General features: G+C 37.6%; 2 protein-coding genes across 3 annotated transcripts; one reads left to right on the top strand and one right to left on the bottom strand.

The window, feature by feature from the left end:
- The first annotated feature begins 2,921 nt into the window (after window positions 1-2,921).
- On the top strand, window positions 2,922-5,744 carry LOC141591478 (uncharacterized). The gene is made up of 7 exons (XM_074411827.1): window positions 2,922-3,158; window positions 3,257-3,328; window positions 4,124-4,200; window positions 4,335-4,455; window positions 5,078-5,155; window positions 5,259-5,360; window positions 5,471-5,744. The coding sequence occupies exons 1-7, from the start codon at window positions 3,033-3,035 to the stop codon at window positions 5,537-5,539; spliced, it is 645 nt and encodes a 214-aa protein (XP_074267928.1). The 5' UTR covers window positions 2,922-3,032; the 3' UTR covers window positions 5,540-5,744.
- A 123-nt stretch (window positions 5,745-5,867) lies between these two features.
- On the bottom strand, window positions 5,868-19,390 carry LOC141591468 (DNA mismatch repair protein MSH6). 2 transcript variants are annotated; one of them, XM_074411815.1, is made up of 21 exons: window positions 18,263-19,390; window positions 17,133-17,226; window positions 16,945-17,047; window positions 16,772-16,825; window positions 16,612-16,686; window positions 16,444-16,512; window positions 16,230-16,313; window positions 15,853-16,044; window positions 14,823-15,364; window positions 14,612-14,741; window positions 14,183-14,274; window positions 13,911-14,089; window positions 13,613-13,815; window positions 13,396-13,497; window positions 12,899-13,061; window positions 7,724-8,013; window positions 7,498-7,635; window positions 7,074-7,153; window positions 6,818-6,917; window positions 6,544-6,673; window positions 5,868-6,461 (listed from the first exon to the last, which is right to left on the bottom strand). In XM_074411815.1, the coding sequence occupies exons 1-21, from the start codon at window positions 19,119-19,121 to the stop codon at window positions 6,235-6,237; spliced, it is 3,906 nt and encodes a 1,301-aa protein (XP_074267916.1). In that variant the 5' UTR covers window positions 19,122-19,390; the 3' UTR covers window positions 5,868-6,234. The 2 variants fall into 2 exon arrangements, with proteins under 2 accessions (XP_074267916.1, XP_074267911.1); XM_074411810.1 differs by having other exon boundaries at window positions 17,133-17,228; window positions 18,259-19,253.
- Between the last annotated feature and the right edge of the window lie 1,950 nt (window positions 19,391-21,340).

Raw genomic sequence — 21,340 nt, 5'->3', positions numbered from 1 at the left:
GCATTCAAAAGAAAGGGAGATTTTAGAGAGTTATATATACTCCACACCAATTCTCATTTGTGACGGGTACTATTCCATCACAAACACTATTCACATTTGCGACGGGCCAAATGTCACCAGTTTATGAAAAAATGTGACCATTTTTTTATAAAAAAAAAAGTGATATTTTATGAACAGTACTTGAGTGGTTACATTTTATCAAAAAGTGGTCACATTTGCCCGTCGCAAATTGTGACCGTCACAAGGAAGAATTGTTGTTTTATCTATGCAAATGGGATGTATTAATTAGTTTTAAGAGAGATTAATTGGAATGAAGATAGAGAATTTCAACATGGTCTTTTGAATTATATTTATATTTAACTTAATGGAGATAACTAAATTAAGTCAAATTGAATTGAAATGGATAGTATTAAACTGAATTTGATAAAGTTGAATCGACTTATATTAACTGAACCAAGTTAATTGTAAATTAAGCTCAAAAACATATGGCATAATCACCTATGACATTGTATATACGGAGTATATGTAATAGACCATTGTATGTGTTGCTTCCATTGTATGTGTATGTGCTAAACAAAGTTTTTAGACCCTACAAGCTCTAAGTTTAGGTAATATGACATCTAATGTGACATGGAGTACCTTGAATAATAGCCTCTTAATTAATACATAATTGAGCTTAATTTAATGATTAATTAAGTTGAACTTTATCCTTTTTTGATCAAAAATAATGTTCCAAGTTTTATCACCGAAAATCATACTCCCTCCTATTCTAAATAACTCTCCCTATTTCCTTTTTCGTCTATTCACAATACTCTCCCTATTTCCTTATTTGACAAACTTTTATACTTATTTTAATCACTCCACCCCACAACAATACCCCACAATACTCATACTTTATCTTATTTTAATCACTTTACCCCACAATAATCCTTATTTTAATCACCTTACCCCACAACAATACTTATTTTAATCACACAATACCTTCCCTCTCTCCAATCTCCTACCCCACTCCAATACTTTATCATATAATACTCCCCTCCCTTAATTCTCGTGCCCTCCATGAAAGGGGAGGGTTATGTAGAATAGGAGGGAGTATTATATAGACTTCAATAATAGTTTCATTTTGGTAGCAAGTACTTCCTCTGTTTTAGCCAATAATTTATATTTACTTTATTTTTTTCTCACAAAATAAAATAAATGTAAACTAATCATTAAAATTGACGAATTAATCAATACTAATTTAAAACTAGTTATGTCTTGAAACCATTAAATGTGGCCAAACCGCACAATTATGCTTGTTTCTCATGATGGATTTATAATTTTGGGACGGCGGCTCTAGTGGGACCTTGCAATCATAGAGCATATGTCGATCGAACAAATTAAACATCTCACAAAGACAAATTTGTATACTTCATACCATCATGTCCGACATATAATAGAGTAAATTTTTTGTAAAATTGTTTTATGTAACATATTATTTGTGTAAAGGGAGCTCTAAGACGGTTTTGATATTGGTGAGGTTGAATCTAAGTTATGAGTACTATCTCGATTTTATGACTTTATCAATTAAATCAGTTGAAATCTGCATGTTAAAATATCGTGAGACATAATCTTAAATATACATATACTAGTGTAAAAAAATACTTCATTCGTTTTAGACAATAGTCTACACTTACTTTATTTTCCCCTCACAAAATAAAGTAAGTGTAAACAATTCACTAGGACAGAGGGAGTATATATTATGTGAGAGGTCTTATAATAAGGCCCCGTTTTTTGGGGTTGAATGAAGCTGAACTGAACCAAAGTGAGCTAAATGGAGCTAAACTAAATTGAAATTTGCTGAGATGAATAAAACTGAAATAAGCTGAGTTGAACTAAAATGAGCTCAACTGAAATGAGCTGAATGAGAGTTGAAATTAAGGCTATACAAATGATATAACTAAATAACGAATACTATGCAATAGCATGAAACTTTCGTTAGTTAATGGAGTATGAGTGAAGTATTTGCAGTTGGTTTATTCAACTAATCAGATTTAATTAGTATAATTAAGCATGTTATTCAACTTATTATGCAATATCAAAGCTATAAGTGTCAATATACGAAGTCCACGATAGAAACAGTGGAGTATATAAGAGGAAATGTAAGAGTTAATTAACGAACTTCGGGTTACTAATCAATTAAGCATCAAATCAGAGCTTGATTGCTCAATATTTTATATGAGGGTTAATAGGGAAGGTCGCTCTCCCAGAAATTTGAAAATGAAATCTTTAAAGTAGCACAATATAACAAGTTTTCGATTTGAAAATGAAATCTTTAAAGTAGCACAATATAACAAGTTTCCGTACATTTTAACCAATGAGAAAATCAAAATCGATTATAGTTTTGATAACAAAGACCATTTAAGTAAAATACATAAATGAAAATATTATTATTAGTTATGGGTACAATCCCATATACACGGGATATGCCTTATTTTATTAATACGGAGTTGCAGTTTATTTAAGAGAAATTTGTGAAATTGTTTTACAATATAATACGAGTATAATATAAAATTGTATTATAACCCTTGACTCTTATACGTTTTTAGAATCATGTATAATATCAATGGTGACCTTTTCATTTGTTTTTTTTTTTTTTTTGGTGCGAACCTTTTCATTTGATTATGAGGTGCGTATATAATGACTTTTAGTAGAGGGCGCTACAAAGGATAATATACTGCTGACAGAAGTCAAATTCAGTTCATTAATATAAACTAGCAGTTCATTAGTATAAACTAGCTGACATCTGCACAAAAACGTCACTGATACGATAAGTATCAATTTCGATTTTTGGATATGGGAGTACAACATGAAAGGGTAATCTTGGTATTTCACACTGCCCCTTACACCTTATATAAACCCCAGTCGACACATACCTACATAAACCGCGTAACAGAGCACACCAGAGGAAAGCAACATCAAAAAAACTCTAGAACACAGAAACTCAACCAAAAAAAAAAATCAAAATCGAAATCGGAGCAAAGAGAAAAAGAATGGGAGAAGTTATATTATTTGTGGATGATTATGATACAAATTATTGCAGAATTTGTCATGAAGTTGAATATGGAAGTTGCAGCAGCAAATTAGAAGCTCCATGTGCTTGCACTGGAACTGTCAAGGTTGGCGTCATCTCATTTTCCGACTTTCCGACTCCTCGTCCCGACTTTGATAAGAGTATATAGCTAATAAGTTGGTTATGTGGTTTTTATTGTCGCAGTTTGCTCATAGAGAATGTATACAGAGATGGTGTAATGAAAAAGGCAACATTACTTGTGAAATTTGCTTACAGGTTTGTTTCTAATTCATTTTAATCCTTTTTTTCATATTTTCATTCAATCATGAATCATAATTTAAGTTTGTTAATTATGTTTCTACAGTTTCTTGAGACAACAACTGTCCATTGAATTGTTTACATTTTTTAAAATTCTCCTCACATATTTTGAAAAACGTAAACAATTCAAAAGAACAAAGAAAGTATATTTCTTTTAAAATATATACCAAGTTAGTCGTTGTGTATGAACCAGGGGCTAGTAGAGACAGTCGTCCTCCTTGAGCAATGAAAAATAAAAACGTTTTTAAGTGTGTTTTTTTCGAGTTCATATTACTATTTTATCGGTTAATCCTAGTATAATTTCAATTTCAATATTGCTAAGTTGTCTAATGCGGAGTAGAATCTTAGATAAACTTATTGTTGAGCTAGCTTAGGCTTTGCCTTCAGTTCAAAGTTTAACTCTTTTATCTGTCTCTTACTTCATCATGCATTCTAGGCTTCTTCATTGCACTTGAACCTTCAATTTTACGTCCATTTTTGTCTAAAGAGAAATTATTACGTACTTCGTATTACTTCTGCGGTCTCAATTATTTGTTTTTCTATTAATAAAATACTGCTCACAAAAAATTTTGAAAAAAAAATTAATGACTGAAACGAAAAGAGCATGAAACATCGTATAAAATTTGCGAGGGTGACACACAAATAAATTATTCATATTTATATCACAAACTTTGACTCTATACTTAAACAATGTATTCGTGGTTCTCAGTCCCATCATTTCCGTATATTTATATTACATGAAATTGCATGCAGAATTATGAACCAGGGTACACAGCTATTCCAAAACAACCAAAGAAAACCATTTTATTGTATGAAGTAGTCAGAATTAGGTAAACTACTATTCTCCTTATATTTGTATTTAATTTTTTTGAATTATTATTTTATGTTACTATTATTCTTTCCCAATTGACATTATTATATTAATAGCAATAATAATAAGGAATCAATCAATAATATGAAACAGGGGAAGCTTGGAAGACCCAAGAAGAGAAGAACAACTTGGAAACCAAGATATTATAGCCATTGATGAATGCTCATCAATTATTGATAGAGGCATTTCTTCTTGCAAGACTATTGCCCTCATTGTAAGTAATCACAAACCGTTTTACAATATCAGACCTTCTCACACAATAACTACTCGTAAATAATATACTGTTTTTTCATTTTACTGGTATAATAAATGGCATGTAGTCGTACTACGTAAAGATTAAGGTAACACATTCATACGATTGATATAACACTCCGTAGTAAAATAAATTAGATAAATAAATAAAGAGGTGACATAATTTGTTGAGACAATGATTCATCAGGATATGTTATAAAACAAAGTACTCGGTATGTCCTAATCTTAAAGGAGTCCTCACATCACATTTGGTCACTTAGTTGGCCTCTTGTTAACACAGGTTAGTGTACACTGCACTAGTGTCTGTACCACAAACTCCCTATATTCAACGTCAATTTAATTAATAAATGAACATGGAAACACACACACATTATTCAACAATTAGTTACTGTCAACCTTTATGTTTATTTCAAACATCTTAATACCCAGCTGTCGACTTTCGAGTCTCACCTTCCTGGGCGGTTCTCATATGAGACAGTATCACATATTTGACTATTATTAACATACTCATCATGTAATTCTAAGATTACTAATGAACCGGTATAAAATCGTCTCATATAATAGCTTCGGTTGAATGTTGACAGATTACAGCTCTTTTATTACTGAGATATCTGTTTGAATCGGTAGCAGGAGAAACACATTACCCATTCTCACCTGCAACAGTAAGTAAACTTCGCCCTTTCTCAATCTACACTTTAAACTTTAGTGTTTAAGCTACATTGTTTTTAAGATTTACTCTGGTAATATCATGAACGAAATATACAGGTAATAATCCTTAGAAGCTGTGGAGTAATAATACCTATGTGCATAATTATCCAGACAATATCAGCACTTCAGAATAGTATCAGACGGCCTCAAAACATTCATGTAAGCTACAGTACTTTCAGACGGATCTTTATGTTACGAAAATTTTGGATTTTCAATTTAGTTTAATGAGTTAATCACTATTATTATTATGTGTTTAATTTCCATATCAGAATGCTATAATTCACCAGGACAACTTAAGTGAAGCGGCTGTCGATGAAGAGCAAGCACTCCAAATATAACAGGGAGCCGAATGTACTCTCTCACATAGTTTCAGCTTGTAATTAACACTGTACAGAACCGACTTATATAAGGGGGAAAATCACTCTAGTCTCTTATTATACTGATTGACTAAAAGAATCTTCCCTTATTAGAAGGATATAATTACAATGTACATTTCTCGCTCCAAAGTTATCGATATCGTACTGCAGTTCTATATACTATCAACATTTTATGTCAATTACCAGGATTTGGTAATAATGTTTTTCACAGATATTAAGAAACATAAACACAAGTAATATGTTTGATGGAGTACCTTTCAAAAACACGTAGAGAGGTTGAAACAGGTGGTGATGAAAGGAATCATTGTCGAGGACTAATTGATTTCCATATACAAAAGTCGAGACTAAAAAGCTAAACTTGCTCCTTGCTCAGATTTGTAAATACATAGATCTAATGGTTACTGCAACAGTTGTGCATTTCAGTTAAGTACAACAATCATGTATGTACAATGTACACAGTTAGAGCCAATAAACAAAAGGTGCCGACAATGGTTAGATAAACACAGGACCATAAGGACTAACAAAACCTGATCCCGAGTTAGTCACCACCTATATATGCAAAATGGCCAATATGTCGACAGCAAAATTATAGCAATGAGAAAGTAGCTGGTTGGACAATAGACATGCACCTGGAGTTGTAGTCCTGTGCCTAAAGATCAACATTGCTCCAAAAGAATCCTAGCTTTGCGTTGAAGCTGACTAAATGAGGCAATCTCTTGCAAATCAGCGTGTGACGTAATTCCAACCAGATTTTGGATGAAACTAGCAGCTTCTTCCTCCCAACTCGAGACATTTTTATAAGGTCTCTTGCTGTGCCTGCCAAAAGCCATCTCGAATTCTCTCGACTTGGCAGCAGCTTTGTGTAGTACACAGTCAGGAATTCCTAAAATTTGGTGATGGATCATGAATTGTCAAAGAAGGTGCTATATTTTAAATGCAAAGAATTACTCCAAATGGTAACTTACCCGCTATCCGTGCAACATTGACACCGTAGCTTTTAGGACATGCTCCAAGAGTCAGCCTGTAGAGGAATGTGACTTCTTCCAAACCACCATTTCCTTCTCCTACTTGACAAGCCATATGACATAGAGATACCTGTAATTACAAGCTCGTTGCTCAGAACTTTAAGGGAGAAAGAGTGTGTCAAAGCTCTTACATTTTGACAGTATGAAGCGTGAAAACATACAGAGTAAAACATTTATACATGTAACAATTTGCAAGCAAGAAACGGAAGATAACCTTGGGATCTCTTTCATAATTTATTGCTAATCGGTGATAATGAGTGGAAAACATGCCACGACACTGTACTTCCCGCACAAAATGTTCAAGGACTGATTCCCTGCAGAAGAAAATCCATTAGAGACAAATCAACAATACAGTAGTCAGATGAAGTTGCATGTTCACAAGTTAAAAAAAATATATGAAACTTATAGTTATAAGCCAGAGGCAATAAAAAAGTCTTAGAACTTGTCAGTTTAGCTCTAACAGCACTTACGCAATAGCTTGTCCATCTGAAGTTGAAGTTCCACGTCCAAGTTCATCCAATGCCACCAGTGAATCACGGGTAGCAGATGTCTGGCAATAATATGAAATAGAAATGTCAGTGTGTTAAATTAATAACACTACTGCTTCAATCAGACTTCAATAGACGGAACATTAGGTCAAACCAAACTTGTCGAGAGTTCATGACTACAAAATAAAACCTAGGAAGAAAAGGTCAAGAGTTTGGAACATCCAAAGTAGATTCTCATTTAATTTGGATGTGTCAAGGTCTCAGCCAGTTCAGCCCATCTGAGTATCTGACAATCTAGTTTACATCAGAAAGCCAAGTTTGCCATCCATTGAGCATTCGTGTAGATTGAAAACTCTTGTTCCGGATTAAAGAGTTAGCATGAAACAGTATCTTAAATGAGTCTCACCAACATGGAAGCAGTTTCTGAAAGCTCTGTTAGAAAAGTACTCTGACCAGCCATAATGTGATCTTTAGCTCCCATGCGAACAAAAATCCGATCAACAAGAGATAGCTTAAAGTGTTGTGCAGGAACATCAGCTCCTACCTGGAACAATTGAACAAAGCCATAACTGAGTACAAAACAAAACACGAATATGATTCCTTGATTTCTCATGCATGCTTAGGAGTTTCACCTGAGCTAAAATTACAGCCAGGCAAATTTGGCGAATAAGGGTTGATTTTCCACCCATGTTAGGACCAGTAAGCAAGACAAAGGTGGCTTGATCAGGGCCACCGATATTAATGTCATTAGGAACAAATGCGCCCCTGCTTAACGTATCGCTCTTTAGGAGAGGGTGCCCTAAACTTTCCGCTATCAAATGAGGCACATCACTACTATTGGACGCTTTTGAAACACTTGGTCGGCATGTGGGTCCTTCATAGTAATCACTTGCAATCACCAAGCTGACGAGAGCATCTAATTCTGCAAAACGAGTTGCACAAGTTATAGCCATGTTCACATATCAGAATAAAAACAGGAAACATAAACATCTAAAATCAATGAGTGGGTGTCATACCCAATTTTTGAGTAGATTTTTTTATTACGTAACGTTAATATTATTAACCATATTGATCCAATTAAGGAAAAGCCCATCGCTGAAGATCCTGCCTTACTCTCCAAGACAAAGATTAAGTAAATATTGTACCTTTAGGAAATGTATATTTTCCATATCTTTAGAATTAGGTCAAGTCTTCTCATTGTAATCTATATAAATACTTGTATCATACTTTCATAAATAACACATTCAATTAACAATCAAAACCTAAGTCTTATATGGTATCAAAAGGCCTACGATCCAACCCTCTTCTTCGTCCACGCCGAGCATCATTCAAACGAACCACCACCCTACCTTCCGCCATCACCATGACTGCACCACACACCGACACCAATGTCCCCAACCCACACGAAAACACCAAACCCTTAACCTCTCTCAACCTCAACCATTGTGTTAAGTTGAACCCTCTCAATTACACCGCTTGGCGCTTTCAACTACTCAATATCCTATTCGGCTTTAGTCTCCTTGGCTTTGTCGATGGAACCGAATCTCCACCACCACCAACCATTACCACTGCCGACAAAAAAGACCAACCCAACCCGGCCTACTTAACTTGGCTTAAGCAAGATGGTCTAATCCTTGGTGCCCTCATGGGTACCCTCACCTCGGCCATCCAACCCCTGATTGTTCGCGCCAAAACCGCACGTGAGGCATGGGATCTCCTTGCCCAAACGTATGCCAACCCCTCGAGAGCTCACATTATGCAACTAAAACAACGCTTTGATTCTCTCGCAAAAACAACCGATCAAACCATATCTGAATACATGAATTCAATCAAAATTTGTGTCGACCAACTAGCACTCATGGGTAAAACCATCGACCCTGAGGATGTTATTGCACAAGTACTCAAAGGTCTCGATTACGAGTCCTACAAACCCGTCATAACCACTGTCCGAGCTCGAGACACGCCAATCACCTTCGAGGCTCTTCACGAAAAACTACTCCAACATGAAATTCTCATGAAACATGAACCCACCTCCAATCACTTCGCTCCATCCGCCAACCCCGCATATCGCCAACACCAACCTTACACCCGTGGACAGCAGCGTAGCAACAACACCCCCTCCTACTCTTACAACTCCAACCCACCCAACCTCGCCAATAACGCTGCCCCTCGTCCCTTTAAAGGTAGGTGTCAATGGTGTCGTGAAACCGGTCATGTAATTGCTAACTGCCCTCTCTTTCGCAAGCTATTCCCCAACCTCGTGTTTCCTGAACCCGCATATCGCCAACCCCAAAACCAACCTCATGCCCATCTCGCCAACTTTGGCAACCCCCACCCCAACCAAAATTTCTTACTCGACAGTGGCGCCTCCCATCACCTTACCCATGACCTCGACACCTTGGCCTTTCATTCACCTTATGACGGCCTCGATGACTTAGTTATTGGTGACGGCTCCACTCTCAACATTGCTAATACAGGTTCATTTACTCTTCATAACCTCAACTTTTATAATGTTCTTCATGTGCCAAAAATTTCGCGCAATATTATTTCTATTTCCAAATTATGCCACGACAATAATGCTTATGTTTTATTTACCAACAATTCGTTTTTTGTAAAGGACCTGCAAACCGGGAAGCTTCTCCTTCAGGGCCGAGCAAGTCAGGGGACGTATGAATGGTGTCCCCCCCAACCCGTGAATCTCACGGCTATCAAAGGAACCACGCAAAAATCGTGGCATCATAAGTTAGGGCATCCCTCAAACGATGTACTCAAACTTATCAATAAAAATTTATTTTCGCATAAGAATGATTTAGATTACTGTCATGCTTGTTGTATTTCAAAGAGCAAGAAATTGCCATTCAACGCTTCAACTCTCACGTCGAACGCACCTTTAGACTTATTATTTTCCGACCTATGGACTAGTCCAATTCCATCTCGCGACCACTACAAATATTACGTCATCTTCGTAGACCACTATACAAAATATGTATGGCTATACCCTTTAAAAAGAAAATCTGAAACTACCAAAGTATTCAACCAATTTAAAGCCCTTGTTGAAAAATATTTCAACCGACCCATACGTCGCTTCTACTCAGATAACGGCGGCGAATATATAAAATTAAATCACTCCCTCCTCACCGACGGCATCTCTCACCTCACTACCCCACCCCATACCCCCGAACATAACGGCTATGCCGAAAGACGTCATCGACACATTGTCGAAACCGGCCTTGCCTTGCTACATCACGCGGCCCTACCCATATCCTATTGGCCGTTTGCCTTTAGCACGGCAGTTTATCTCATCAATCGTCTCCCAACCAAAACCCTACAAGGAGACTCACCATTCTTTAAATTGCACAACATTAAACCCGACTACAATAAACTACGAAATTTCGGCTGCCTTTGTTACCCGTGGCTTCGACCTTACACCAAACACAAGCTCGAAGACCGCTCCATACCTTGCATATTCATTGGCTACTCGACAACCCAAAGTGCCTATCATTGTCTAGACCTCAAAACCCATAGGATATATACCTCTCGCCATGTGAAATTTATCGACGATGTCTACCCGTGTCAAAAAACCGACCCATCACCTTCACCAACACCTACACCGGATGACTGGTGCCTACTACATATCCCTCTCCTTCCTCACCCCGACACTCCACCTGCCTCACCATCACAAACTACTATTCGCACATCCAAACCCGTAACCATTGTCTATACTCGGCGCAATCCTTCACCCTCCACGACTGCATCAATTCCAACCACCACTACCCACTCCACTCCCATTCCCGCACCCTCCACATCTGCTGCCCCCACCACCTCGGCACAACCTTCAACTTCCGCTGCCCAACCCGCCATCGACCCCACACCACCTCCCAACGCAGACACTTCTCAACCACCTGTTCGAACCATCACTACTCGCCTAGTGAACAATATTCGAAAGCCCAACCCTCGCTATGCCAACAATCTCGCTCATGTTTCAACCCATGACCATCTACCCAACACCGTCAAGCAAGCCTTAGTTCTTCCTCAATGGCGTCAAGCTATGCAAGACGAATTCCACGCCCTTGAACGAAACCAAACATGGCTTCTTGTCCCACGCTCATCGACCCAAAATGTCATTGGGTGTAAATGGGTTTTTCGAAATAAGTTCAACCCCGATGGGACTCTTAAGCAACACAAAGCTCGACTGGTTGCAAAGGGGTTTCATCAAAGACCCGGCATTGACTATAGCGAAACCTTGATCCGTAGTCAAGCCCACCACAGTTCGTTTAATCCTAGCTCTCGCTGTAACCAAATCTTGGTCTCTACGACAACTCGATGTCAACAATGCCTTTTTACAAGGTCATCTGACGGACAATGTCTTTATGGCCCAACCACCTGGTTTTGTTGATCCATCAAAACCCGACCATGTCTGTAAATTAACCAAAGCTATATACGGTCTAAAGCAAGCTCCTCGAGCTTGGTACAATGAGTTAAAAACCTTTCTTATCACCTATGGTTTTCGGCAATCCCTGTCCGACTCATCATTATTTATCCTCCATTCTCCCACCTCCTGCATTTATATTCTCGTTTATGTCGACGACATCATCGTCACTGGACCCAATCCTAACCAATTGCAAACCTTCATCGCTACATTATCCAACCGATTTTCATTAAAAGACCTTGGTCCTCTTTCTTACTTTTTAGGCATTGAAGTAACTCCGAATTCACTCGGACTACACCTAAACCAATCAAAATACATCACCGACATTTTAGACAAATACAACATGCTGGAAACCAAACCAACTTCTACCCCTATGGCTGTCGATCCTCGGTTGATTCGTGAGGATCACAACCCCATTCACAACCAACCCGACTATCGTGCTATAGTCGGGAGCCTTCAATATCTGTCACTAACTCGACCCGACATTGCTTTCTTGTGAATCGTCTCGCCCGATTCTACATCATCTACTCTCACCCACTGGACCGCGCTCAAACGGCTTTTGCGCTATCTCCATGGAACCATTGACCTTGGCATTCAATTTTACCGCTCTACACCCCTTCGCCTCCACGCATTTTGCGACGCTGACCATGGTGGCGACAAGGACACCTCCCTCTCAACCTCTGGATACATTGTCTATCTTGGACGAAACCCCATTTCATGGTCCTCCAAGAAACAGAAAGGTGTAGCTCTTTCCACCACTGAAGCCGAATTTCGATCTGTTGCAACTGTCACAACCGAGCTCATTTGGCTTCGAAACCTCTTGACTGAGCTCCACATAAATGTCACGACACCACCAGCAATTTTTTGTGACAATATCTCGGCCACTCTTTACGCTCGCAATCCAGTTTTTCACTCTCGCATGAAGCATATGGCCATTTCGTTTAACTTCGTCCGTGAGCATATTCAACTCGGTACAATTCGCATTCAACACGTTGCAAGCAACGATCAACTAGCCGACGCTCTCACCAAGCCCCTATCCCGAAGTCATTTTCAAAATTTACGTGGCAAGATTGGCCTTCTTCCCAGGACGTCCATCTTGAGGGGGCGTATTAACCATATTGATCCAATTAAGGAAAAGCCCATCGCTGAAGATCCTGCCTTACTCTCCAAGACAAAGATTAAGTAAATATTGTACCTTTAGGAAATGTATATTTTCCATATCTTTAGAATTAGGTCAAGTCTTCTCATTGTAATCTATATAAATACTTGTATCATACTTTCATAAATAACACATTCAATTAACAATCAAAACCTAAGTCTTATAAATATAACCACCACATTGATAAAGCTGTGAATAAAACTTGCAGGGACAACATACCTGCAACAACTGTAACCAGCCTTCTCCACATTGTATGATGCTTACAAAAACGTTCAATTAAATCTTGCAAAATCCCTTTTAAGTGAGATTCTTTCACAGATTCAGCTTGCGCCAGCTCTCCTACCATCTTCTTAATATACGGCGACCAATACCTGGAAAACCCCTGCAGACAACAATTTCAAGCACGGTTGGCATTTTCAAGTTGTGAAAACTTAAAACAAAATTAAATGAAAGAAAGAAGACACTGGAGTTCAAATACACAGATAATGCTTCTGAGTCAGTTATATATGCTATAAATCTTTCTGTCTACAATTATATATACAATGCCAATTGAGATGCTAATTCACAATAATAAGAGCAAGCTAGCATTCTGTAGGACTGCAATGACATTCAAGAGACAATTGAATGCATACTTGTTTCCACTCAAATCCAGTAAGCTTAATAACAAACTTCAAACTTACTAAGAGATGATCTACATATATATTTCACATGTTTACCTTCTTGGATGATCGCAGCTCATAATCCCGAGGAACACTTCTGGATAAGCTTTCAGACATTTCTAAAAGGTATTTGTCCTTTCCCACAATCACGTACTTGATCTGAGGCAATCACAAACATATTCATCAATGAATCCCATTAGGACAGGAGATAGATACTGAGAAATTCATTCAACGCAAATTTGAAGGGTAATATGATTATATGAATGGCCCTTACCGATTTATCACCGATTACTTTTCTTTGTTCAATGATATGCTTCTCTAGATTAGATTCGATCTCCTCAATCTTTTTACAGGTAATATCGTACACTGCATCAACTCCTTCGTGAGGTATAACACGACCTGAGCTGTTAGCTTCTACCCAATCAAAGGCATCTCTAAATTGCTGTGAAGTAGAACTCACATCAGGAAGTTCTTTGCCTGTAAAAAGCATGCAGTGGTTAGCAGATGAAGCTGTATAAACTCCTGAGAATATTGGTTACCAACAGAAGAAATGAAGGCTTATCTGACATTACCAGGAACTAACAGACGGTGTAACAATTCAGACTCAGTATTATCCAAAATAGAACCCAGAGAAGAGCAAGCCAAGGCCATTATTTCACATCCACGTAATGCTGAAATGAATTCTTGAAGCTGTTTCTTTGCAGCATCTTCATAAAGAATAATCTTGTTTGAATTTCTTCCATTCGCTTCACTGCATTAGGCAAAATCAAAATCCAACAATAAGTTTTTAGAGTGTAAAAGTTAACAAAAGTTAGATAGGTATGCAGTTACACAATGTGCTCACCTGCTAGAAAAGAGGCGAGAAAGCAATTTCTCCATGTCAGGCAACTTGGCCAACTTGGCCCGAAATTCAAGAGCAAATGGTAAATTATTGCCCTAAAAAAGATAGGAATTATTAGCCATCCTAGTTTATAATTTCAAGATTATGGAAACATCATCTACACAGATGTGATTCGTAGCTGAGAGCCTGTAACATATAGAGAAATAGCAGGATTATAAGTTGAGACTGGAACGGTGGAACCCCTACTCTGCAACTTTTATATGGTTTTTTTGACAACCAGTGTGTAATTAAATCAAGCACACAACACAGGAAGGCAGTTAAATGGTAGTGGTTAGAGCACACTGGTCATGATGCACAGGAGATAAAGAGCGAGGCTGAATGACAGCTAGCACGAAAGAACATAAACTAATGGAAGTCGGAAATAAAACATACTCGAAGCCCATCTACAGCATCTTGTCGTTCTCTAATTGACTGAACATCATATAAGGGTCTTGCAAGCCATGTTTTCAGTAACCTCCTCCCGAATGCAGTTGCACAATGATTGAGATGGGAATACAGAGTCCTTTAAGAATGCAAGGAACCAAGATTAATTAAAAATATAAAAGAAGGAAATAAATAGTTGTTTAAGTGTAATGGGTCCTACCCTGTGGAGCCCCCATTTCTACTGTTCTCAAATAATTCCAAGTTCTCCATGGCAGCCGCATCTAATACCATATACGGTTTTTGAAGAACATCCCGGAATCCAAAACATGGTAGTGGCTCAAATTTAGCATACCGGAGCAAAGCCTGATCAAGGAAAGCCTGTTTCAGATAGTAAAGACTGCCTCCAAAAGCTGACAGCGCAAGACTACCATCATCCCCAGCAGTCAGAAGCTCCTTAATTACATCAGGAAGCTCACATGAATCATCGTCCATACCAAAGTTGGAGACTGCCTCTGGAGTTTTATCAGAAGAAACAGAGGGTCTACGGATGCAACTGTAGAAGCTTTTCAACTCGCCAACTGTTTTGTCAGCTCCCCAAAATTCCAGACCTGGAACCAACTCATTAACGAGAGGATTTCTTGTGTATCTGGTGAGTGCCCTTTCAGTCTCAAGGCTAAGCATATTAGCAGGTTTTATAACTTCAACTGGCCTTAATTCTGAGAGAAGGCAGCACAAAGCACTGCATTCCACATCATCCTTCATCTGAGAAAAAGAAACATGTTATCAACAGAGGGAAGCATATAGACGCAGTTCTTTCTTAAATTGTTCTTTTTAGCGCCTCGGGTGTGGCCTGTGGGGACTGGGGAGTGGAGCGCCAGGACTTATCATCAACTAATTACGCTGCCAATGCGAACTTAAGCAGATGAATTTGAACCAAATTTCTGAAACCTCCCTGATCCTAAAAGGCAAGACTTCCCCGTCATTTACGATACCGTACCAAGAATCTTAGCAATAAACATAAGAAAGTGGGACGAGGATAAACATCTTTACAAAAATGGCCCTTAGACAAAATCCAATTTGTCACCCACCCAAGACAAAAGAAAGGGAACTCAATAAGGATAATCTGACTGAAAAGTTGTCCTTTCGAAAGCCTACAACATCGCCACTTAACTGGACACTATAAGGAAGCCCGGTAAAAACTTTAAGATAAGTAACTGTAGATAGAAAGTAGACAGTTGAGAGAGACACACCTGGCCAACAATTACGCGGCTTGTAGCAACATCAACAACACAAACACCATACACAAGCTCTTGTTTATTATCTGGAGAGGCTGGGCATCTTTCAGTCACTGAGATTATGTACGATGCATCCACATTTGTAGACAATTCTCCTTCAGTGAAGGTTCCTTTGGACACAATGGCACATATTTCTCGTTTGACCACCTATACATTAAGAGGTTTGAAGCTCTAAGCGGCTAATGAAAAAGTGATTCCAAGTTAAGATTTACAACCTTAACTTTAATGCACAAGTTGAACTGGGGAGAGAAGGGAGTGTGGTATAGCAATTCATAATTCAAAATAGCGCATATTGTAAGAAGTAAAAAACACTGACTATTGATCCTCCAAACCTTATCTTTTGAACCTTCCTTTTTGTTACGGATCTCCAGCTGATCAGGTGTTTCCGTTTGCTCCACTACTAATACTCGATAGCCCTATCAATCCGAAAAGAAGATAGCAAAAATAGAGCTTCAATTTCAATCTCATATTCAAGAATGAGGTGCCAGTAAACCCTAACAAATAGCACTTAATTAGATGTAAATAACAATGAACTTGAACAGTGACCTTTCTTGCTAGTTTCTCCACATTAACTGAAAAATTCTTTTCTGGGAACCCGCAATGAGGCTGTTCTCCCTGCCAATAAGAGCAACTTAGTTCAGAATAAAAGGAATAGACAAACTATTCAACAAGAGGATCTTAAGAACATGGCCAAGACATAAGCTAAATGCGCACCTTCATGTACTGAAGATCAAGTTCTTTCACACCAACATGGGCATCCATTTCGAAAAGCTCGTAAAATTTGCCCATCTAAAACATGTAAACTACCATCAATATACTGACATTGCTAGAAAGTGGATTGGTAATTTGATATAAAGACTCGAGTATGAACTACCTTAAAGAACATAACTTTGTCCATATGCTTTGATTTAAACTCCCACCATTGTCGCTACATAAGGGCAACACATTTCAAAATCAAACAACTTCGAATAGACAGACATAACGTCATATAGAGGATCATTAAGTGATAACTTCATACAGAGGATCATTAAGTGATAAAGCAGTTACCTGACCGCTAGTAAGACTTTTCAGAAATTGAAGGGACAAGTAAAGGGTTTTCGGATCATAATGTGGATCACTTGGGAGTCTCCTCTTCGCATCCCGGCGATCTCTGTATGTGATGGGGCAGTGTAAAAGCATTAGATACATGACCTGAAGCAGGGAAGTAAGATGTTAAAAGTTTAGCTCAAACTTACTTGCCCAGGAATGGCAACTTTTTCTCCTCACGAATACCAAACCTCTCAAGAGCATCAGTGTCCATGCTGTCAACAACATTGGTAGGTTTTGTCTCTACAAAATAAAGTTTTTGATAAGAATAAGAAAGCAATCATATACTCCCTCCTATTCCGAATAAGTTTCCCATTTGGACAATGGCACGAAAATTAAGGAATATAGTTAAAATAATGAAAATTATTGTATAGGGGTAAGAATATATGAGTTAAATAATGAAAAGTATTGAATATGATGGGTTATGGGTGGTTGAGGTAGTAAATAAAGAAAAGAGCTAAGGGTAGGAAAGTAAAAAACCATGTCCAAATATGGCAAATGGGACAGTTATGTGAATAGACGGAAATGGCAAATGGGACAGTTATTTAGAATAGGAGGGAGTACAAGCCAAGAAACCACTCAACCAAGATAAGAGACGAGAGACGAGAAAGCAATAATGCAGTGAAGCTCACGCAATGATGATCAGCCAAATAGATCACACTACTACCAAACTCCCACCCACGACACAGAGAAGTAGATGCGTTCCCCCTCTTTAAGTACAAAGCTTAACACCATATTATCAGTTCAAATTGAGGAACGGCTTAAAGGCTCTTCCATAGAGGCGAAAATGGAAGAGATACAGAAGTTTATACAATTCCTGAAAGTCGGGCTCTAAGAACAACAAAGCTCAGAACTTCGACTCCATTACATTATTAGCTCTTGTTCTTGGATCCTTGCTAGTAAAGTCCTGAAGCATTTACTTCCATTACCCGTCTCATATCCCACAAAAGACAACGTAAAGTTCATTTACATGTATTAGACCCTATTTCTTCTAAATAAATGATACTTATAGTACCATTACATAAGTTAAGTATCCTCTAACACATTTTGTCTCGTCATGTATTGCATCATTTCTCAAAATCAAAACCTGTTTCATTTCTTGCCACAGCGCAATGATACAATTGATACTTCTGTTAAATCATAGAGAGCTCATATATCAATGGCTAAGAAACACTAAAGTCACCAAACATCAAACAAAATGCAACACACATATACAAAATATTATTACACTATCAGATATACGTATACAAATTGACATAATAAACCAGCCATCAATTACCTTGAACACTAGCAATCACCTTCTCCAGCTTCGTACCAAATTCCGTAACCAAAAACCCGCTTTTCTTCTTCCTAACACTCATATCCACATTCTCTCCACCGTCCTCCTTACAACTTTTTCCCACACCTCCATCTCCACCACCTTCTCCCCGCTTCCTTTTCAACCTCTCCGTCCTAACCGTCTTCTCTTCCACCAATTCCACCTCCTCCATGAAATCCTCCTCCTCTATCTCCGCATCCGCCTCCTCGCCACTTCCCACATTCTCACCCTTACCCCAATCCTCATCGCTCGAATCATCATCCTCAACCATCTCGCCACCCACAGTCCCCTCCTCCACATCCTCCTCCTTGTCTTCGACAACCGTAACCGATACCGCCTTCCTCAACCTCCTAAACTTCCTAACACGACTCCCACCATCCTCAATCCACTGAATCTTCTCTTTACTAAGATCAATCAACTCCTCATCAGCATCATCATACTCCACTAAATGCTTCCCTACACTCTTATCATACGCCTTCACACACCCTTCATACCACTCCTTATCCAACGGCCAGTAAACCCTAATCCTCCTACTCACAACCTCTTCCCCAAATGAATCTTCCAATTGCTTATTCGACCCGATAACTAATACGGGTTTGGGCATGGATTTGGGTCGCAATTTGCCGTTTAGAGGAGACGGAGTTGTCGGCGGTGATGAATTGGGACTAGCAACTAAATTAGGGTTAGGGTTAGGGGTTTTCGATTGGGGAATTGATGAAAGAAGTGGATTAATTGGGGATTTAGTGAAGAAGGAGGTGATTTGGTGTTGTTTAGTGATTAATGGTGATCTGCCATTGGCGAGTTTACGTGAAGGCGCCATTGTTGAAAGAAATTGGAGAAAATGACAATTTACAGTGAGGTGAGAAGACGGAGATGAAGATAATAGAGTAAATGTTCGACAAATGTGGCGGGAAAATTAGAAAGGGGGAATTTTTAGGTAAGATTTTTGGGGGGAAATTATTAGGGTTTAGGTTTGGCGGGAAGTTATTGCGGGAAATTGAGAAGATTAGCGATTCTGTTGTGGAGAATGGAGATTGAGGTCTAAGTATAGTGTCAAAGTGTGAGTCTTGTCGAGTCTTCCGAATAGACGAGTTTAAGTCGCTATCGTGCTCATTTACATTGGAGCCAATCTCGAGCTGAGTTTAAGTCGCTATCGCGCTCAGTTACATTGGAGCCGATCTCGAGCTCACTCGAAGCTTTGATCGGAAACTCTTTTTAATTAGGTAGTTTCTTTAGTATATTTTTAATGTTTTAATACTTCTGAATTCTATCAACTTTTAATTATATGTAAATTGATATTCCCTCTGAATTTTTAGAGTCGTTCTCTTTATTTTTTACACCAGAAATAAGAAAAACAATAAAAAGATGGATAAAGTAGTGTAAGTTGTAGAGCCAGGAAATAAAATAAAAATAACATAATGATAAACCGATTGATTAAGCCCGACAATAATTTGTAGCCGAACCTAAGCTTAAGCTCAAAATTCTAGGCTAATTTTAAAACCACTATTTAAATTAGCTTAGTTACACCCATATAGTTATAAGTAAAACAAAATCTAATAACAAGACGAAACAAACATACCCCACAAATAATATTAAAAGGTAATAATAAAAAAATTGTTTTGCAACATATTGTACTTATTTAAGAACATAAAAAAAAATTAATTGTACTATTTAACTTATTGGTACTTAATAGTGGTCACATGTCATATACTCACATTAGTTCATATAGTGGACTCATCTTGGCATGTCGAGATTTTCCATATTTATCGAGAGGCCAATGCTTGCGTGGATTGGTTAGCTAATGAAGGAGTGAAGCAAAGTCAGCAGTTGGTCCGCTATGATCTTTCTAATATGCCGAGCCAACTGTACAAATTGATGCAGCAAGATGTGGGTGGTGTCGTGTGGCCTCGCCTAGTCCCGTCTCATTTAGTTTAGTAGTTAGCTTTTGTTGTTTTATTTTCTTGCTGTTAGTTTTTCTTTTCGTTGAACTGTTTTACCCGCTTCGATTCACCAAAAAAAAAAAAAAAAAAAAAAAAAAGTAGTTGTACTATTAATTTAGCTTGTTGGTATTTACAAATAGTTGTACCATTTAACTTATTGGTTTTAATAGTGGTCACATGTCATATACTCATATTACTATATTAGTTCATATATGTAGACATATAGTGGTCAAATGTTATTAAAAGGTAGTAATAAAAATGTTGTGCAACATACTTATTTAAGAACGTCTAAAAAATAAAGTAGTTGTACTATTAATTTAGCTTGTTGGTATTTAATAATGGAGTCACATGTCATATAGTCATATATACTCATATTTCTACTAATGGTGATCATATTAATGCAGTGTTATTCTGTTAATAGAGTATATACTACTAATGGTTTGCAATTGTAGACTTCATGGCATCACTAGTTATGACTTTATGAGTCACACCTCACACCACTCTGACCGGGACATAAAACTTACATAAAATCTCATTATAATGGGAGATATTTATCTATTGTTATAGACGAGCTAAATATTTACCCACTTTAAGTATAAGACAAACAACAAGTTGTATAATAGATTAATAGGACCTAAAAATATCACCATTTTATACATATTTGACCCGTCTTTCACTTTAAACAAATATACCCTCTATAGTGAGATTAATTGTAACACTTATGTCTTTGACACTTGAACGAGTTTATTATTGTGAGACGGATATTGATTTCGTTTACACTATTTTTAATGACAAAAAAACCAAAAAGATTTAGTTTATACTCTTATGAAGTAAATTGAGCATCATACATATTGTGAAAATGATCCAAATATAAGATGAGACATGAAAGTGAAACGGGTGATCTCTACCCATTATCCAAGCATTATTAATTACTAAAGATCTTACCAAAAATCATTATATTTTAATTTTAAAAATAATTATAATAATACCATATATTTATTCAAAGAACAATAATCATACCAAAAATCCAGGCTTACCAAAAAAAAAAAACTATATTCCTTAATCCAGATAATCCGGATAATGATTATCCGGATTCGGA

The sequence above is a fragment of the Silene latifolia genome, chromosome 1 (genome assembly GCF_048544455.1).
Source record: "Silene latifolia isolate original U9 population chromosome 1, ASM4854445v1, whole genome shotgun sequence".
In the NCBI taxonomy this organism is placed as follows: domain Eukaryota; kingdom Viridiplantae; phylum Streptophyta; class Magnoliopsida; order Caryophyllales; family Caryophyllaceae; genus Silene; species Silene latifolia.
This window is presented reverse-complemented; position numbering and strand designations above follow the sequence as displayed.

Excerpts from the sequence above, each read along its gene's own strand:
- LOC141591478 (XM_074411827.1), top strand. The coding sequence starts at position 3,033 with ATGGGAGAAGTTATATTATTTGTGGATGATTATGATACAAATTATTGC. Across the intron at positions 3,159-3,256 it reads CTTGCACTGGAACTGTCAAG|TTTGCTCATAGAGAATGTAT; the intron begins GTTGGCGTCATC and ends TTATTGTCGCAG. Across the intron at positions 4,201-4,334 it reads TATGAAGTAGTCAGAATTAG|GGGAAGCTTGGAAGACCCAA; the intron begins GTAAACTACTAT and ends AATATGAAACAG.
- LOC141591468 (XM_074411810.1), bottom strand. The coding sequence starts at position 19,121 with ATGGCGCCTTCACGTAAACTCGCCAATGGCAGATCACCATTAATCACT. Across the intron at positions 14,275-14,611 it reads ATGCTGTAGATGGGCTTCGA|GGCAATAATTTACCATTTGC; the intron begins GTATGTTTTATT and ends TATCTTTTTTAG. Across the intron at positions 7,154-7,497 it reads CAGAAACTGCTTCCATGTTG|ACATCTGCTACCCGTGATTC; the intron begins GTGAGACTCATT and ends TATTATTGCCAG.